Consider the following 19,953-nt stretch of genomic DNA (forward strand, 5'->3'; position numbering starts at 1 on the left):
GCTGTGAGCTAGGCTGACGCCACGGCACTCACTCTAGCCTGGGCAACAAAGTGAGACTCTGTCTCAAAAAAAAAAAAAAGTTAGGCCTTTGAGCTTCTTAGCAAATTACAATTATTACAAACGTGCAAACAGAAAGACACTGAAATGCATTCCTATGGCACAACACAACTGAAAAGAAAATGAGTTCAACGAACTGTTGAAATTCTACGTTTTTTTCCTTCTAAACATGGGGTCTATGTTGTCCAGGAAGGCCTGGAACTTCTGCGTTCAAGCGACCCTACTGCCTCAACCTTCCAAGTAGCTGGGACTACAGGTGCGCGAGACCGTGCTCAATTGCACTTCAAAATACCTCAACTTGTAAGCCAAAACTATTTTCATAGCATCTCCAGTTTTAATTTGATGAATTTACATTCCAAATCCAAATATAAAGAAATCAAGAAGGGCCGCGGTTTTGCAGCATCTAAATTTGGTGAAGCACTGCAAGAACTGAGGGGCTGTACCACCCCAGGGGTCTGCAGGGCGTCAAAGCATGGTCAGAGCAGTGGCTGCGGCCATCCTCCGCCAGGCCTCAGGCCTCTTCCGGTCATGCTCAGGTCTCTTCCGGCTCTCACCACGCGGGACGCAGGCAGCCCGTCCTCCCGACATCCCCTGCGGCAGCTGCAGGGTGCGCGTAAAAAACGCCGCCCCCGTCAGGCGCGCGTGCCCATACGTCGGCACTTCAAGCAGCCGGCGCGACTGCGCGCGCACCCCCAACGCGGGGCCCCGCTCGCGCGCTCCGCGGGTGGACACGCTCTGCATCCCAGGGCGTCCGAGCTCGGGGACCCGGGGCCCGCGGCGAGCCGGCGGAGGGCGGGCGGGCGGGGGCGGGCCCGCGGAGGAGGGCGGGGCCCGGGCGCGGGCGGGCGGGCCGTGTGGGGAGGGCCGGGCCGCGGGCGGCGGCGCTGCAGTCGGCTGCGCGGGTGCGGGCGCCATGGAGGCCGAGCGGGGGCCGCAGAGCCCGGCTGCGGAGCGCGGCGGCCCGGGCCGGACGCCGGAGCAGGGCGCGCGGGCCCTGGGCGAGTTCGCGGCGCTGCACGGCCCGGCGCTGCGCGCCTCGGGGGTCCCCGAGCGGTACTGGGGCCGCCTCCTGCACAAGCTGGAGCACGAGGTGCGGGCCGGGCGCCGGGCGGGCACGTGCGGCCGCGGGCGGGAGGGCGTCTGCGGCGCGGGGAGGCGAGCGCGGGCGTGCCGGCCGAGGTGAGGCTGGGGACGCGGGCGCCGTGACGAGCGACTTTGCGTGCTTGGCCAAAAGAGGGAGCGGTTTGGAGTTTGGCGCCAAAGAGTGACTGCAGGAGACCGGTACCTGTGGCCCCGTCCTGCCAGGGCCTGAGGCCGGGGCTGCGGTGGGAACTTGGCTCCCGGTGTGTGCCAGCCCCTGAGCCGAGCCCACACATCCAGCCCCGCGACAGCCCCGTAAGGAGTTAGATTCACCACCCCATTTTGCAGTTGAGAAAACAGGCTCAGGGACTCTCCCAAGGTCTGTCAGACTTCACAACCTGGTTTCTTTTTTTTCTTAGACAGAGTCTGGCTCTGTCCATCCCATCCCCTGTAGAGTGCAGTGGCATCAGCCTAGCTCACTGCAACCTCAAACTCCTGGGCTCCAGCTATCCTCCTGCCTCAGCCTCCCGAGTAGCTGGGACTACAGGTGTGTGCCACAATGCCTTGTTTTTTTTTCCTTTTTTTTGTAGAGAGGGGGTCTCACTTTTGCTCAAACTCCTGAACTCAAGCGATCTTCCTACCTTGGCCTCCCAGGGTGCTAGATTATAGGTGTGAGCCACCGCACCTGGCCATGACCAGGTTTCTTTCAGCCACTGCCTCCCCCGCGGAGAATAGGAGCCTCGTGAATTTATATAGCTTTAAGTATTTGGTTCATAGAATTCTGTCCTGTTTCTTCATTTGGCTTGAGCCTCAGGGCCCCCTGGTTTTTCAGAGTAAAGGAGACAGGCTGTGGGAGGTGGAGAAGGAATCTAAAGGGAAATGAAAAGGGCTCAGCGGCTTCTGGGTTCTCCCTTTTTGTGAGGACTGAGACAAGCTGCGTAGCACAGGTGATGAAGTGGAGCCCCAAAGCCAAGAGGAGGATGTCCCAGCGGGAACCGGGAGCCCGAGTCTGGCTGCTGGGCGAACGGCACCCCCTCTGAGCCGGTTTCTCTCTACATGTAATCCTGGTTGTACCAGGGACCTTCCTGCTCAAAACACAGATACTTTAAAAAATGCAGCTGGACAGTGGCACCTCCTTAAATACAGTGTGTTTATAACTAGATTTCCTTTGCCCATACGACTTGTGCCCTCACTTCTGCCACCATGTCCTGAGGACTTGCCCTGGTTCCAGGCATGAGCTGGGGTGGAAGGGGACCCCAGTTTGTTCTAGAGGATAAAGGGTCCGTATGTGCTGGGTGAAAGAAGCACAATGCAGGAGTGCCCCCACTCCTGCCCAGCCAGCCTCCGCAGGCAGTAGTAGCCCTTCTGAGTCCCTGTCCCCATGTGGAAAGGAGATGGTGAGACTGGAGCACCTGGCTCCCACAGAGGTGGAGGTTGGGGGTGGCAGGAGGACTAAGCTTCAGCCGGTGCCCAACACAGAGGCCAGTCGCTATAGAGCCAGGTCCCCTCTGCCCAGGCCACCCTGGCTGCTGGTACCCTACTGAGGAGCAGCCAGTGTTTTTCCGTGACCCTCCCGAGCCACTACAGGCAGAGCTGAGTCACCACTGTGCCAGACGTGAACCTGTAGCCATTATTCCCGAGTGCAGCCTCCTGCTGCCGTGGGCCCAGGTGTGGGGGAGGGCACACACTCTTGGAGTAAGCACCTGCCACCCCGGCCAGACCTTGCCTTAGATCAGTTCCCTCAGAAAGGATGGGGAGATTTTAAAGGATGGTTTTGGGGTGGGGGGAGTTTTTTCTGTGTTTTTTTGTAGCAGCCTGAAAAGGACTAGTGTTTATTGGGGGGGGGGGGGGAGGAGCTTTTAAGAGTTAGGATCTTGCACTGTTCCCAGGTTGGAACTCCTGGGATCAAGCAATCCTCCTGCCTCAGCCTCCTGAGTAACTAGGACTGCAGACACCACCACACCCAGCTAATTTTTTGTGGAGACAGGGTCTCGCTATGTCACCTAGGCTGGCCTCAAACTTGATCTCAAGCAATCCTCCTGCCTCAGCCTCCCAAAGTGCTGGGATTACATGAGCCACCAGGCCCAGCAAAAGGATGTTTTAAAAATAAATGTCTACCCTTCTACACAAGTTTGCAGTGGCAAAACCATTCCCTTCTTTCATCTCCTTAGGATGTCCTCTAGTCTGCCATGAAGGGCTTGTGGTCGCCCCCATTTCGCAGCTTGGAGAAGCCCAGCTAGGCTTGAGGCAGGCCCTCTGTCCCTCAGCCTTCCACTGCCCTCATGGTCCCCCATAAGGTTTGGGGTGGTAGGCTGGGGATTTGGAGAGGAGCTGGGGCAAAGCCAGGGGTGTAGACTCCAGCCCCCTGAGCTTCTCCTGGTCTCCTAAACTAGAGAAGAAGGTGGTGTCCTCTCCAGGGCCGGGAGAACTAGAAGCTCGGTCCACCTGCTCCCAAGAAGCGCCTGGGCTCGTCTCTGAGCGATCCCTGGTCTGCTCTGCTGGGTGTGGGCGCGCAGCCCTCCCTGCTCCTGGGGGCTCTCTCCGACCAGAGCGTTTCCTCCACCAGCACGCAGCTAGTGTTTACATCTCCCCTTCCTTGGGGCTCACCTCTCATTACCTCTCCTCACCCCTAGTGTTCCTGTGCCCGGAGCAATTTACCTGATACTCACATGCCTGGGACCTTGCTCAGCTGCTCCCAGGCCAGATCATGAGTGATTCATCCTCATGCCACCGAGCTGCCGGGTCCTGCCCCGCACACAGGTCCTGCCCCGCACACCCGTGCCTGGGGAGACAGCTGGCTCCTTGCTGCCGCTTTTAGTATCAGGGTGAGGAGTTGGGAGGGAGACACTAGCCTTTGCTGAGTCCTTGCTGTGTGCCAGGGACTTTAGGGGCACTGTTCTATTTAATCCTCTAAGCTGTCCTGGAAGGCAGATGATACCCTCATCTCACAAATGAGGAAACTGAGTCTCAGAGAAGCATAATGATGGTACCAAGCACTCACAGAGCCTTTGCCGTGGCCCAGGCCCTGTCTGAGCTCTGCATGTGTGTTAATCATATAATCCTCCCGGTAACACGTGGCTCAGTCGTTACTCCCCTTGGATGGATGTGGAAACAGGCACAAGATGGTTAAGTAACTTGTTCAAGGTCACACATCTAGGAATTGGTGAAGCCAAGATTTGAACCCACTTAGCCTGGCTCCAGAACCTGCCCAGACAGAGGCCCCCCTTGCTGGCCATTGACGGACACTGCATGAGTGGCTGGGCCTGGGGCCCCTCTGGCTCCAGAGCATGCACGAAGTGGCCAGTCTGTCTGCTTTGCTGTCCACACGTGGCTTTGCCAGGGAAACTCCAGGACCAAGGCCCTGTTGTCCTGCCCCGCCTGGCCCTGGGGCCTCTGAGAGTAGCCCGGGCCGTCCCGCCTTGCTCCCCCAGGCCTGCGCTGCCAGCGGAGCTGGCAGGGTGGCCGGAGGAGGCTTCCCTGCGGGCTGCCTCCGCTGCTGTGGTGTTGGATGGGTTCTTCTGGTTAGAAAAAGATTGGGGTGCGCTGCCCAGCCCCCAAGATCCTGACCCTTCCATCCACCTCCACTGTAGCTAGAGCCATCTTCCCCTTTGGACCTCTTTTCTCTGTAAAGCAAGGGGCTTAAGAACACCAAGCGTGGTGTCCTGTGGGATGAGGGGCCTTGGCGACAGCACAGGTGATGTGACTGATGTCTCTGGGAGTCTCAGTTTCCCCGCCTGTAAGCTGGTGGGAGTAGGTCACAGTCCACAGCCCCGGCTCGTCTCAGGAGTCAGGTTTGTCCCCAAGGCCTGGCTGTGGCACCTTGGTGTCCTTAAGGGGTTGGATGGGGTGTTCTGTCCACACCCACCCCTGACCGAGCTCTGGCCCCCAGGTGTTCGACGCTGGGGAGGTGTTTGGGATAATGCAAGTGGAGGAGGCGGGCGAGGAGGAGGAGGAGGAGGCCACGGCACAGGAGGCGAGGAAGAAGCAGCCCAACCCGGGCCGTGAGCTGTGCTACAAGGTCATCGTAACCAGGGAGAGCGGGCTCCAGGCGGCCGACCCCAACAGGTAGGAGCTGGGGCTGCCACCGGTCACTTACCTTGGGGGCCTGTTTTCCTTTTAGAGAGGTTGATCCTTACCAGGATCATCACTGCTGGGGGGAGCGGTAACTGCAGACGCTCGTGTGCCCCCTGTGTGCCGAGCACCATGCCTGGACTTCATGCCTCGGGTGGCTTGTGTGCACGTGTGGCCACCTGGGTTCCCATCGAGGCTTCGGGTGGTGTCCTTGTCAACAATGATCTCAGTCCCACGGTGACTAGGTCGACGAGGTCCTGAGAGTGCCTCCCAGGGGTCTTGCCATCACAGTGGTCCCGCCACAGCGCATCTTGGGCTCCCAGTTTGCTAAGGAGGAAGCCCACAGAGGGGAAGGGCTTGCCCGAGGTCACCCCACCAGCCAAGGGTGCGGGTGTTGAACCTGGGTCAGCCTTGCTCAGAGCTCCTCCTCGGTTCCCCCTGGATCTGATTCTCGGGGTGGGCCCCCAGGAGGCATGAGGGCCTGAAACCCGGAGCAGGCCTGACCTTGCCCGGGGCCACCGGGTGGTTGGAGCAGAGCTGACGCTGGAGCCCGGACGTCCTCAGGCAGGGCAGGCCTGCAGGCCCCTGTGCTGAAGGCATTGTTGGAGTCTTGAGGAAGACATGTCCTGGTCCCCAAGGGTCATGGGGCCCGTGTCCACACACAGCTCGTCGGCGGGGTCTGCTCTCTTCTGCAGCGCAGCTCCAGCAGGCCCGGGCACAGGTGAATCCTCCTAGGAGGCAGCAGCCACCCGGGGAGCCCAAGGTCTCTCTCAGGCCTAACAACGCACACTGCCACCAGCCCGGGTTGGGAGGGGTTCATTTCAGCTCCATTTGCTCCTGGGCCTTTTTGTCCCCAGCACCTTGTCCACTGAGCCTTCCCTGATTGCCAGTCCCCAAGAAGTTCCTCCATCCTCTGTCCCCCACCTGCCTGTGTGTACACCAGCCCCCAGCACATTTGACCAGGGTCGACCCCAAGGGTCGGACCCCAAAGGCCTGGCTCTGCACGCCGCGTCGTGCAGTCACCAGCTCTGAGCACAGGAGCAGGAGTAAATCGTCGTTTATTTTAGGCTGTGCAAACAGACAACAGATACAAGCACAGCAAAATAAACACTCCTGGACACTGCCCAACCTAGGAACTGGAACGTTTGCTGTTCCTCTCATCTTAGGGTCCTGGGTCCAACGAGGGCAGCCCTGCCTGTCGGGGCCCTGTCACTGCTGCTCCACAGTGGTCTGGGACGGTTGCTGGTCAGCCCCTGCAGGGTGGGAGGGCTGGCACGGCTCGGACCTGCAGTGGGGGCGCCTGACGCTGCCACTGCCATGTTGTGTTTGGCGGCAGCCGTGCAGCGGGCCCACTGAGTGCTTCCAGGGAAGCCGGAGCGTGCGGGCTTCGGGCGTCTGTGTGTGGGGACTTGAAGCCTGTCCCACAGAAAGGCCTTGGTGCTTCCAGGGGCCCCAGGTGTGTGCGCGCGAGCTCCGTGTCACAGCTCCTGTGCGGCCGCCTGCCGCTGGCCTCCCGGCACATGGAGCCTTGGCTTTTGCTGAGCACCTGGCACGTGCCCTGCCCGAGGGGCGGGACGGGGCGCACGGGCCAGTCCTCCAGCCACTCAGAGTCAGTGAGGACACGCGGTGCTAGTGGTGCTGCTTGGCATGCCGTCGGCGTGCCGTTTGTCTGCTTGGTGCTTGCGACGAGCTGGTGGTAGGTGGTGGAGACCCCGGCTGCCCTGTTCAAGGAGAAAGCAGCACTTGCTCAGGGCCACACGGTGATCTGGGCATCAGGGTGGCCGGCCCGATGCCACCACTGCACAGCTGTGGTGCTGGGGACACCACATCTCAGTAAAGTTGGGTGCCAGGTCCTGGCCCACCCGGCAGCCTCACGCGTGGCCTGTGCCCACAGCGTCTTCCTCATTGACCACGCCTGGACGTGCCGTGTGGAGCACGCCCGCCGCCAGCTGCAGCAGGTGCCGGGGCTGCTGCACCGCATGGCCAACCTAATGGGCGTCGAGTTCCACGGCGAGCTGCCCAGCGAGGACGCGGTGGCTCTGGTGCTGGAGGAGATGTGGAAGTTCAACCAGACCTACCAGCTGGCCCAGGGGGTGAGTGGGCAGCCAGCCGGGGCGGGGGGCAGACAAGGACACAGGCCAGAGGGAGCAAACTCATCTCCTCCTGTGGCCCCTGGAAACCCCCGGGGTCCCTGTGCTTCAGCGACACACGTTGCCTCTTCGCCTGGGCCAGGCAGTGCCGAGGACCCCGGTGCCTGCCCGGCATTTGAGCTCACCGGGCACAGCCCTCTCTCTGACCCCTAAACTTGGGCCCAGGCAACTCAGCTGCCTCTTTCCTGGCCTCTCTGCTTCTGTCACCCTCCTAAAAGTCCTCAACAGTTTTTTGGGCTTGTTTTTTTTATTTTGAGACAGAGTCTCACTCTGTTGCTTGGGGTAGAGTGCCGTGGCATCAGCCTAGCTCACAGCAACCTCAAACTCCTGGGCTCAAGTGATCCTCCTGCCTCAGCCTCCCGAGTAGCTGGGACTACAGGCATGCGCTAGCATGCCCAGCTAATTTTTCCTATATATATTAGTTGGTCAATTAATTTCTTTCTATTTATAGTAGAGACAGGGTCTCGCTCTTGCTCAGGCTGGTTTAGAACTCCTGAGCTCAAGCAATCCACCCGCCTCAGCCTCCCAGAGAGCTAGGGTGAGCCACCGCGCCTTGCCTTCTACATATTTTTAGTTGGCCAATTAATTTCTTCCTATTTATAGTAGAAACGGGGTCTAGCTCTTGCTCAGGCTGGTTTCGAACTCCTGACCTCGAGCATTCCGCCCGCCTCGGCCTCCCAAAGTGCTAGGATTACAGGCATGAGCCACCGCACCTGGCCAACAGTTCTTCACCACACTTGGGAGAAGTTGAGTCCCTCCAGCACGTCCTCCTCACCTACCCCTGCAGGCCCCTCCAGACTCACCCCTGCGCTCCAGCCCCTCCCTACTCTTGGGCTGGGAAGAGGCACATGCTTGTTTCTGATGATCTCAGCTTAGATGCCACCTCCTCCAGGGAGCCTTCCCTGACTCCCGGTCTCTCCTCCTGCCTCCACACACATACTCAGACGAACCCCTGTGGCTTCTGGGCTAAGTGCTTGTCCCCAGCACCCTTTTGCCACATGGGGTGGCGCACTGCACACACGGGCCTGTGCCCTGGTCTGCAAGGAGACCTGGGATTGCTAAAGGAGGCGAGTGTGGGAAACCCTGCAGTCCCGGCGGGGTCGTGTGGAGGCACGGGTGGTTGGTGTTTGGGTCCATGGAAGGGAGTCCGGGTGATAGGCCGATGGACGAGGGCGGCGCGTGTGCTCTGCTCGCAGACAGCCGAGGAGAAGGTGCCCGTGTGGTACATCATGGACGAATTCGGCTCCCGGATCCAGCACGCGGACGTGCCCAGCTTCGCCACCGCGCCCTTCTTCTACATGCCGCAGCAGGTGGCCTACACGCTGCTGTGGCCCCTGAGGGACCTGGACACGGGCGGTAAGTCCAGTGCCCACCTGCCCCGGAGGACGGGCGTCAGGCCGGTGTCCTGCTGCCAGTCTGATGGGCACGCGTGTCTCGGCACAGAGGAGGTGACCCGGGACTTTGCCTACGGAGAGGCAGACCCTCTGATCCGGAGGTGCGTGCTGCTGCCCTGGGCCCCCGCCGACATGCAGGACCTCAGCTCCGCCACGCCCGAGCCGCCCGCTGAGCACTACCAGGTGTGACCGCCTCGGCCTCCGCCTCCCACCCTGGGCCTGCCTGCTTGGTGGCTTCTGGAATGTTCTCCATCCGGACACCAAGTGTTACCGGACACCAGCCGGGTTCCAGGCCCTGAGCTGGTAACCGTGGGAGGGAGGGCAGGGTTCTGGGAGCGTCTGAGTGACGAGGGGCTCAGAGAGTGAGCACCAGCTCCCGTGGCCGCACAGCTTGGGCACCAGCCCCGAACCCAGGTCCCGGGTGCTGAGCTGGGACTCCGTCCCCGGAGGGTCGGGCAGAGCTGGCGGCTGCTCTGCCCCTCTCAGGATGGACGCTGGGGGCTGTGCCGCTGGACACGTGAACCCTGCTCGGTCCCCTTTCCTCCCGTCCACACCCCCCTCGCCAGGGGGGGAAGGTCCTCTGTGCAAACCCTGGAGGACGTTTCCTGGCATGCAGCAGGCCCCTGACAAGTCTTGTCACTCCCATGGATGTTTCTGTCACTGCCATGGATGACAAAGGCACGTCCAGTCTGTGGGCAGCCTCGGTCAGGGCCCAGCCTGCCCCCCTGAAGTGCTGGCTCGCAGTGAGGGAGGCAGGGGTGGGAGGAAGTGGAGCGGATGGGGGCACAGCCCCCGCCAGAACTGGCCTCCCGTCGGCTGGGGGCCCCAAGAGGGCACGCCCTGCTGCGTTCCTATGGCAGCCTCTTGGTTCTGCTTTATCTTCATTTTACTGAGGATGAGGAAGCTGAAGCACAGAGAAATTAAGTGACTTGCCAAAGGCCACACAGCCTGTGGGAGAGCCAGAGTCCAGAATTAAGGGGGCCTGATGGCGGCGGGCGGAGGCTGCCGTGCTCTCGCCCTGCCTCCGAGGGTCTGGGAAGGATTGAACACGTGAACTCGCTAGCATGGGCAGTGGTGCTGTTGGCTTCTCAGTCCAAGTCAGCAGGGATTGAACTAACCGAGCTGAAATCCAGATCGCTGTTGTTCAGAGGCGTGGGGGGCGCTTAGTGAACGTCTGTCTGAACAAGCCAGCCAATGGCTAAGGGACAGACGCGCCCTGGCCTGCGGTTGTTGATGGAACATGAATTACAGGCAGCACTTTTCCTTGGGAAGCTCTGTGCTGGCCAGAAAGAGGAGCCACGAGGCCAAGCGCGCCTTGTTTTCCCACGCGAGCCGTCAGGGCCGGCCTGCGGCCTGGGCCTCGGCTGCCTGTGTTGGTCAGCTGTGGCCGGGTGGCAGGGAACTCCAAGACAGCAAGCGTGCACCACCCCACGCAAGCCCCCAGCAGCAGGAGTTCAGGGGTGGCTCGGCTGGTGCTCCTGGCTCAGGGTCCCACGAGGTGCACAGGTGCCCGTCGGAGCTGCCTTGCCGGGGGCGTGACGGGGCTGAGGACCCGCTCCCGAGTGGCACACTCGTGCCTGGCGAGTCGCTGCCTCCCCACGTGGGCCTCTCCTCAGGGCTGCTTGAGTGCCCGGCCGTGGCGCTGGCTTCTCTGGGAGCGAGTCACCCGAGACAAAGCCCAGAGGAAGCTGCGGGGCCTTCGTGACCCAGTCTGGGAAGCAAAACTGTCGCTTCCACTGTCTCTGTCCGTGGGAAGCAGCTCGTTAAGCCCTGCCTTTGAAGCAGGCATCAGAGAGTTTATGGACGTGTTTTAAACTGTCACGCTGCCCGAGCTCAGCACAGCCCTCGGCCCCTCCAGCCCCAAGCAGCGCCTCCCAGAACTGGTTTGGCACCTTCTTGGCCACCTGTGATTTCCAGGTAGCACTGATTTAAAGCAATGTTTGCCTTGTTCTTTTTTTTTTTTGAGACAGAGTCTCACTCTGTTGCCCGGGCTAGAGTGCCATGGCATCAGCCTACCTCACAGCAACCTCCAACTCCTGGGCTCAAGCGATCCTCCCGCCTCAGCCTCCCTCCTCAGCCTCAGCTGGGACTACAGGCATGCACCACCATGACGGCTCATTTTTTCTATATATTTTTAGTTCACCAATTAATAGAGATGGGGTCTTACTCTTGCTCGGGCTGGTTTCGAACTCCTGACCTTGAGCGATCCACCCGCCTCGGCCCCCAGAGTGCTAGGATTACAGGCGTGAGCCTCCGCGCCTGGCCTGCCTTGTTATTTTGATACCAAACTAGGGCTGTGCCTTGAGCCCCAGAATCCCAATCGCAGGGCGGGGGCCACTCAGAGACGTCGGATACTGGGTGTCGGCGGCAGCTGTGAGGGCCCTACCTGAGGGTGGCCCTGTGCCCCTCGAGACCACAGCCCGACGGGCCTTCACTAAGGCCAGTTTCTAGCTCCAGTGTGTTTCCTTCCAGGCCATTCTGGAGGAGAACAAGGAGAAGCTGCCGCTTGCCATCAGCCCAGCGGTGCCGCGTCCCCACGACCACGTCTTCAGGTGTGTGGCCCCTTCTCTGCACGTGCTGGGACCCGTCCTTGGTCACTGTCTCCCACGCTCAGCGAGTGAGCTGTGCCCTGGCCGCATGCAGTCTGGGCATGGTGGTGACAGAAATACCCGGACACAGATCTTCGGATCACGGAGTGCTGTGGGGAGGGAGGGCGAGCAGGGCTTCCAGAGAAAGCAGATTTTAAACTCACCCTTGAAAGTTAAAAATAGGAGTAGGCCGTGGAAATGCTGGCAGCGGGCAGGGGCACTCTGGGCAGAGACATCGGGCCGCCGTGGGGCGCCCCCTGCCGTCCTGCAGACATGGGGGGTCGTGTCCCCAACTCCGCCACACGGGGCTGCTCTGCTCGCTGGGTCCGCTGTGCTCATTTGGTCCGGGGAACGCAGACGCACGGCCAGGCCCGCGCATGCCAGCCGCTCCCAGGGGAGCCTGTGCGGGCTGTGAACGTGCCGGGCACCTCGAACAGGTGCCCGCGCTGCGGAGGGGCCCTTCCCAGGAGTCTGCAGGTGTGCGCTGGTGACTTACGGCAGGTCCAGGCCAGGCCCCTGCGGAAGCAGTTGCTGTGTTTTGCAGGAGAGGAGGTGGGGTGCAGAGCTGCGCCCATCTGGTGCAGAGCAGGACTCGGGCAGGTCCCACTGCGGCCCGGGCTGAGGCTGGCCTCTACCCCCCTTCCACCAGGTGCCCGGGGTCTCCTCACTGCTGGCCCCAGCCAGGCCACCCCGGGGGCTCTTGCTGAGACTCGGTCTGGCTGTGACCCCTGCCCAGCCCCTCTCCACCTCCTCTGGGCCAGAGGCCTCACAAGGCCCACGTGGCATGTCCGTGTGAGATCGGCAGTGTCCGCCCCGTCATCTTTTGTTCTCTGTGGGAAGAAAGAACTAGCATTAAACACCCAAATAGTCCTGTTTAATCCTCACAGCAAATGTGAGGCAGACCCCGTGGTCTCGTCCTACAGATGGGAGCCTGGGGGTGCAGGGTATGCATTGCCCCAGCCCTTGGCAGGTCAGCGGAGGAGCTGGGGCCTGAGCCCAGTCCGTCCCGCATCGTGACGGGCGGGGAGTCCCCGAGCCAGGGCTCCCTGTGGGTGCAGGGGCCCAGCTCAGCTCACCACGTCCCACAGGGTCTACACGGACATGCAGCAGGTGCTCAGGGCCCTCACCCACCCGCGCTTCACCTTCACCCAGAGCGAGGCGGACGCCGACATCCTCTTCAACTTCTCCCACTTCAAGGACTACAGGTGAGGGTGCCTCCAGCCCCGCCCCGCACCCCACGCCCCTCGCCACCCCGTGACGGCCGCACCTGCGCCTGCCCGCAGGAGGCTCAGCGAGGAGCGGCCGGGCGTGCTGCTGAACCAGTTCCCCTGCGAGAGCCTGCTGACCGTGAAGGACTGCCTGGCCTCCATCGCGCGCCGGGCCGGGGGCCCCGAGGGTCCCCCCTGGCTGCCCCGAACCTTCAACCTGCGCACTGAGCTGCCCCAGTTTATCAGCTACTTCCAGCAGCGGGAGCGGCGGTAAGCCCAGTGCGATGGGGACGGTCCACCACGCTCCCACCGCCCGGTCCCCATCTCGGCCGTGCCCAGCCTGCCCCTAAGCCCAGCGCCTGCGGGTCCAGGCTGTGGCACGGGGACCGAGGGCTTCTCTCTGGGCCTCTGCTGGGGCTGCTGCTCCCCCAGGACGCAGCTCCCTGGACCCTGACAGTCGCCGCCTTCCTCCCCGAGTTCCCCCTCCCAGCTCTGCTGCCGGGGTCCTGGGGCGGCTTTTCCTGGGAGGACAGGCCCCGGGTGCAACCAGCCAGCCCTCCGCTCCCCAGGGGTGAGGACAACCACTGGATCTGCAAGCCCTGGAACCTGGCCCGCAGCCTGGACACGCACATCACCAAGAGCCTCCACAGCATCGTCCGGCACCGAGAGAGCACCCCCAAGGTGGGCCCAGGGCGCTCAGCTGGGAGGGGGCTCTGCGATAGGGCCATGTGGTGGGAGGCCTGGGGAGGAGGGTGTGCAGTGACTCAGCTGGGGCTGGAGCCTGGTGTCTGACGCCCCCGCCCTCACCCCCACCCCTTCCACTGTGTCGTCACCATCGGGAGGGGCGCGCGACAGTCCAGGCGAGTGCGGGAGACCCTCAGTTAGAATCATCCTGGGTGCGTCTGACCGCAAAGTCCCCAGGACATACTGCACCAGAGATGACTGCCTGGCAGGAGGGGGGTCGCCAGGCCTGTGCAGGGAGCCCCTCAGGCCACGGCCAAGATCCCACAGTGACAGGACATCAGAGGCAGCGCTGGGATTGACATCCCTCTAGGCAGTGGCCAGCACAGTGCCATACGGTCACTGTGAGGGCTGCAGGCAGTGGGCGGAGCCATTGGCGAGGATTCGTATTCCACTGTCAAAACCTGGAAACTGGCGGGATTTTGTTTAATTAAAGAAGACGAGTAAAAAGAATTTGCTGCAGCCTAGGCAGGGTTTGAAAAGGCAGGCGGAGGAGGGAAGCGCAGCTGTGGCTCTGCCTTGTGGGCGCTGGGTTCGGGTTCCTCCGGGGCAGAGGAGAGAGGGGCCCTCGTGGCCAGGCCCCAAGTGCTCGGCGTGAGCTCGAGGTGCTCTCTGCCCTGGCCCAGGGCAGGCGAGAGCCGCGGGTGAGCCCCCGTCCGTGTCCTCCAGGTTGTGTCCAAGTACATTGAAAGTCCCGTCTTGTTCCTCCGAGATGACGTGGGCAAGGTCAAGTTCGACATCCGCTACGTTGTGCTGCTGCGGTCGGTGAAGCCCCTGACCTTGTTCGTGTACGACGTGTTCTGGCTGCGCTTCTCCAACCGGTAACGGGGCCGGCGGGGGCCTGGGGTCGGGGAGGAGGGGAGGGGCAGAGCCCTGGGCCCTTTAGACTCGGGGTGAGCCACCTGGGTCGTCCAGACGCCTGTGTTGGGCTCCTCCTCCATCCCCCACCCAGCGGTCTCGCGCCGGCCACAGTGATGGAGGAGGACGTCCTTTCTGAAGTAGGCGCCCGTGCCTGAGAATCACGGACGGTTGATGGGCCCGTGGAGATCTTTCCCAGTTAGCACGTCACTCCCTCCACCCCAGCTCTAAGGGGGCCCTGGGGGGGCCACTCTCACAGACAAGGGCGCTGGCGCCCAGCCTGGGCAGCGGCAGCTCTGCCCCGAGCCCCGAGCCCCCCGGGTGGGAAGGCTCCGTCAGTGCCCTCCCTCCCTCCACGGGTGCACGAGGCCGGCTCAGGAACCCACGCGTATCTGTGTCTCCTCGTCCTGCAGGCCCTTCGAGCTCAATGACCTGGACGACTACGAGAAGCATTTCACGGTCATGAACTACGACCCGGACGTGGTGCTTAAGCAGGTGGGGCATGGCGGCGTCTGGGCAGCGGGTTCCCAGGGAGGTCCGTGCAGACGCGGACCTTGCCAGCCTTCTGGGCACACGGGCCCGTCCAAGGAGCCGCCTTCCGAGTTCAGGCTGTCTAAGGCAATCTTTAGAATAGCCGTGATGTGCCAGGCTCGGCTCAGGTGCCCGTGTCGTGTCAGGTGGGCCGTCCTGGAGCGCAGAAGTGCCCTTGCTCTGTTTGTGACAGCAGCCATGCGGAGGCTTCCCGGGTCTGCAGCAGGTTGGAGCAGAGCAGGTTCTCAGCCGGCGCTTCCCCTCGGCTGCCTCAACCCGGAGGAACGGCCTGCTGCCTGCACCTGCGAGCACCAGGACAGAGCCCCACCCAGAGACAGCGACCCTCCTCAGCCCACTTGGCCCCGCCACCTATTGGCCTGTGACCCTCCCTGGGTCCCCAATCTCCTGTCTTCCCTGAGCAGCGCCCCACGCGGTGGGCACTCAGGGAGTGGCGGCTGCACCGTGTGGGCGCCTGGCACTCGGGCCTCAGGGCAAAGCTCCTTCCAAGGCGAGGGTGGGAAGCCAGAGCCGGCCTGCCAGCACACCTGAGACGGGGGGCTCAGCCCGCACGGAAGTGAGGGGCCCAGCCCTGGGTACAGAAAGAGGGAGAGGAGAGGTAGGTCCTGGGTTCAGTGTCCCAGAGTCCTCTGACCTGCTGGCTGGTTAACAAGTGTTTCCGGCAAACAGAGCAAGGAGCGCCCACCTACCCCGTCCCGCCTGACGCCAGGCTCGCGGGTGCCGGGAAGCCCCGCACACCTGCCCGCTCCTCCGCCCTCTCCAGAGCGTGCGACTGGCGTGCCCATCGAGTCTTGATTCTTTTCAGCACAAGCGTGTCTCAGAACAATTCGAACTGTTGTTTGGCTGTTTAGGTTTCTATATGAATATCATCTTACTGGACTTCCGTAGCTTTTTCTCTGAGTGTCACGTTTAGCTTCATCACTGTTGCTAAGTAGAGCTGCAGGCCGTTCTTGCGTTACTCCTAGTTTTTCGCTGTTCATGCGCCTGCTGCCTCCAGCAGCCTTGTGGGGGCGCCTCGCCGTGCCCAAGCCCGGGGGTCCCGCCCAGAGGGCTTGCAGGAAGGGCCCTGCGGCGTCAGAGCGGCTGTGCCGACCCACGCTCGCTGGCTCGGGCTGAGTAGTCCTGTTGCTCTCGTCCCCTCTCGTCCTTGGTTGTGTCGAAGGTCAGTCCCAGGACCCAGAGCCGCCATCGGGGCCCAGAACGTTGCAGGAAGTCATCTCTCAGGGCACCGAGCAACCCCCCTCCGTATCGTGCCTGAGTCATCCCGAGAGCTAATCCCCGAAGCCCTGGGCCTGGGGCCGTGCCAGGGCTTGAGTGTTCGGTTGCCATAGGGACCTGTCCTGGCTTGTCTTTCCCCTAGAGAGACCTGCACAGAATGTCACCTCATTGAGGTGTGTTGTGCGTGAAGTCTTGGGCCTGAGAATGTCTTGCCGTCCCGCAGGCACTTGTGAGCCAGTGCTGAGCGGTGGCACAGGCTGGCCCTGCAGATGGTGTCCGAGCTCTTCTGCCAGTGCCCTGCTTTGAGTTGGGCACGAGGACAGGCACCGGCCCCAGCCTGCGACCCCTTGAGCCCTGAGCCCCGCAGCAACCATGCAGAGTCGGTTTGCTGGACACGGGGCATTCTCCCATTTCAGAGGAGGAAACTGAGGCTCAGAGAAGTTAATCTGCTTGTCCAGAGTTACACAGTAAGAGCCAGAGCTCAAACCCAGTCTCCTGCCTCCCATTTGTGCCCTGACGGGCTGGGGCCACATACCCTCCTGCCTGTGCTGACCTCCTGTCACCCCCGGCAAGTTAGAGGTTGCTGGCCAAGGCAGCAGCCCTCCCACCCCCTGCCCGAGGCGGCCCCAGCAGAGCGTGACGGGCCCTATGTCTGCTGCAGGTGCATCATGACGCGTTTATCCCAGAGTTTGAGAAGCAATACCCAGAATTTCCCTGGAGCGGCGTCCAGGTGAGTCCTGAGTTCCACCAGGTGTCAGGGCCTTGGGTCCGGGCTGGGCCCTGCAGGAGCTGTCCCCTCTCGTGGGCTAGGTGGGGTCTTCGCAGCCTCTGGATGGTCCTTTGCCTTGGAGAAGACAGCGAGGTCTCCCTCCTTCCACTCTAGGCCTTTGTGGGGGCTCTTCAGAGGGAGGGGGTGACCTGGGACACGCCTGGGACAGCCAGAGGGCAACAGGCTCTGCCCACCCCTGGAATCCAGGCCATGTGGGACATGGGCTGGGCCTCCCCGTCCAGCGAGCGTTGCAGGCGCCGGCTGAGCTCCGTGGTACAGGGGGAGGGGCACGGGCTCCGAGGCTGGCGACGGGCAGATTTGCGGAAGGTGGATGTGGGAATGAGAGAGCAGGTGGCAGTCGGAGGTGGCCGTGGCCAGGTCTAGTGACATGAAGGTGTAGGAGGGGGTGACTCGGGGTATGTTGAGGCCAGGACTCCGGCAGGGACAGCAAACCCTTTATCGAGAGGCTGCTGTGGGCAGCCAGTCCCAGCATCAGGGTCAAGCAGGGCTCCGTGACTCAGCCTCCCCCCGGTCCCCAGGCGGACATCTTCCAGGCCTTCACGGAACTGTTCCAGGTGGCCTGTGCCAAGCCACCACCCCTGGGCCTGTGTGACTACCCCTCGTCCCGGGCCATGTATGCCGTTGACCTCATGCTGAAGTGGGACGACCGTCCAGATGGTAAGAGGGGCGGGAGGCACCAACCCAGGCTGGCCTTTGGCTCGTATGGGCGGGAGATGCAGGAGGGGGAGGCTGGCTTGGCCCACCGGGAAGGGAAACACCTGCAGGGGGAGAGAGCTCCCAGGACAGGAGTCCCGTGTGAAAGGCGCCTCGTCCTGCACAGCCTCGGCCAGGCCCCCTCGGTGCCAGGCCCTGCATCTCCATTTTTTGACTAAACCGAACATCTATGCTTAAAGTGACACTCCGTTGTCCCTAAGGCTGGAGGCAGCTCTGATCTCTCCTGGAGGAGCAGGCATCAGGCCAGGCCTCCCCGCAAAGCAGGAATTCGGGGCCCTGCGCCCGCCCACTGTGGAACTGGGGCCCGGGCCCACCCCCGCGCCAGCCTTCACAGAGTCCCCAGCGCCCTCCGGGGCGCGGGGCACAGATGGGCCCCCACGCCAGCTCTGACTGTGCCCTCAGGGCGGCGAGTGATGCAGCCGCAGATCCTGGAGGTGAACTTCAACCCGGACTGCGAGCGAGCCTGCCGGTATCACCCCACCTTCTTCAACGACGTCTTCAGCACCTTGTTTCTGGACCAGCCTGGCGACTGCCACGTCACCCGCCTCCTCTAGGCACTTGCTGTCCCTTCAACCCGTGCTGGGGGTGGCATGCCCACCTCGGGTCTCTGAGCTGCTTCTGAAAGGCCCCGCCCTTCCCCCTCCTCCCTCCCTCCCTCCCTCGGGCCCAGCCTTGGTCCTGGCCTCACCCCAGGAGCTCAGGGTCCTTCTCCCGCCAGAGGGCTGGAGCAGGACGGCAGTGGAGTCCCCGGGGCTCCCCTCACCACCACCTGGTAGTGTCCGCCGCTGCCAGGGCCTCCTCCCCGGGCACTGAGCGATGCCCAGGGTGCTGTTTCCAGGGGGCATGGAGGCAGGGCTCCGGGCAGGAGCTCTCGAGTCAGGGCAGCGCTGGGGACCCTGTGTCACACGGGCCGGGCAGGTCTCTGTCCCAGAGTCTCTGCCCTCGCGCACCATGGCTCCCCTGTGCAGGTGTCGGCCTCAGGCGCTGCCTGCAGGGCTCTGTGACAGGTGGCCCGGAACAGCCTGGGGGAGCTGCACCTGCCTTACCACCTCCCCCAGCTGCCCAGAACCTTCACCGGCAGACCTCGCCTGCGTTCCAGGCAGGAGGGCAACTGTCTTCTGTTACTGTTCCTTTTCCAGACATCACGGGTCCCAGACCCCAACAGGGAAGTCGGCCTGTAGAGTCCCCTTGTCCCAGTGGCCTCCGTGCTCAGCGGGTGCCCCGCTGGGTCCAACTTAGTCTGATTTCAGCTGGGACCCTCTGGCGAGGGCTCTCGGGGCAGGTGTGGGGGCCAGAGCACAAGGCGGGCGGCGAGTGGAAGATGATTCCAAGGAGAACTTTACGTTAAAGTCAGGTGCCATCTTCTACCAGCGCCTGCAGTCGTGATGTTGGCTTTTTGTTGTTTTTTAACTTATGGGAGGAAAATACAAAATTCTAGTTCTTTCCTAATTTTGTTTCCGAAATCTAGAGTCAGCTGCTGGTGTTTTTTGTAGCTGCAGCACCTGGGCCGGGCTCACGGCAGCAGGCGGGGCTGGCGCCCTGGGCAGGTGGGAGCTGCTTCCGGGGCCTTCAGGTGTGCAGGAAGGCGGGGCTGGGCATGGTGGTGTTTCATTTCTGAAGCTAAAAGTGATCCCTGTAGCAAAACTGCGCACAGGTATTCCGCCTGCCCCCTCGGTGTTAGGGGCGCCTCGCCCTCCCCCGCAGGACCGCAGCTGGAGGGCAGCGCCCGCCTGTTTCCCTGGGAGCACTGCTGCGCTGCGGTCCCTCCCGCTGGATTGTGTGCTGCAATAAAGGACGCCTTCTCCCACGCCTGCCCTCCTGTCTCTCTGGGGCCCGGGAGCCATGGGCTGGGCCTGGTGTGGCAGCTGTTTCCCCTGCCGTTGCCGAAAACCCCCAAAATACCAGATGTCACTTTGGGAAGCCACAGAAGAAAAGATGGCATTTAGACCTCAGAGTCCCACCCCAAATTGTGATTTCCCAGCGGCGGGAAATTCCAAGCTATAGGGGGCTGAACCCTGTGCCAGGTCCACCACCACTGCCCAGGAGCCCCGGCGGCCCTGGCGTTCTCCCTGCGTTGAGCTGGGGTGGAGACGAGAATAAGAGACCCCAACTCCTCTTGGGCGTGAGGGCTAGGGCAGGGACGCTGTGGGCAGGCGGCAGCGGCGCCACCTGGTGGGCTGAGAGGGTACAACTCGGAAGGGGGAGCGGCCTGCAAGATGGGGCTTCTCTTGAGCCACCCTAGCGGGGTGCCCCTCGGGAGGACGCCCACGCAGCGCTGCTTGTCCAGAGCCTGGCTGGGGTGCTGCCCTGGCCTGCCCCCCGTGCAGCTAAAACCCGAAGCCCACGAGTGGGCAGGGACAGCCCCTGGAGTCAGGACCACGTGGTCCAGGCTATGCCTGAGGCTAGACGTGCTTTTCTCCGTCCCCAGAGGTCCTGGCACCGCTGTCTGGTGCACGCGGACAACCCCCCAGGGAGGGCCATGAGCCCCAGGCCCCGGGCTGAGACAGTTGCCGTGGAGATGGTGCTTATCCCACT

General features: G+C 62.5%; 1 protein-coding gene across 1 annotated transcript; it reads left to right on the forward strand.

Annotated features, from left to right (window-relative positions):
* The first annotated feature begins 925 nt into the window (after positions 1–925).
* On the forward strand, positions 926–18,180 carry TTLL12 (tubulin tyrosine ligase like 12). The gene is made up of 14 exons (XM_076006932.1): positions 926–1,147; positions 5,027–5,202; positions 7,103–7,301; positions 8,555–8,714; positions 8,802–8,935; positions 11,225–11,304; positions 12,429–12,545; positions 12,624–12,818; positions 13,118–13,229; positions 13,959–14,110; positions 14,561–14,642; positions 16,576–16,644; positions 17,223–17,361; positions 17,821–18,180. The coding sequence occupies exons 1-14, from the start codon at positions 971–973 to the stop codon at positions 17,970–17,972; spliced, it is 1,944 nt and encodes a 647-aa protein (XP_075863047.1). The 5' UTR covers positions 926–970; the 3' UTR covers positions 17,973–18,180.
* The last annotated feature ends 1,773 nt before the right edge of the window (positions 18,181–19,953 follow it).

The sequence above is a fragment of the Microcebus murinus genome, chromosome 10 (genome assembly GCF_040939455.1).
Source record: "Microcebus murinus isolate Inina chromosome 10, M.murinus_Inina_mat1.0, whole genome shotgun sequence".
In the NCBI taxonomy this organism is placed as follows: Eukaryota; Metazoa; Chordata; class Mammalia; order Primates; family Cheirogaleidae; genus Microcebus; species Microcebus murinus.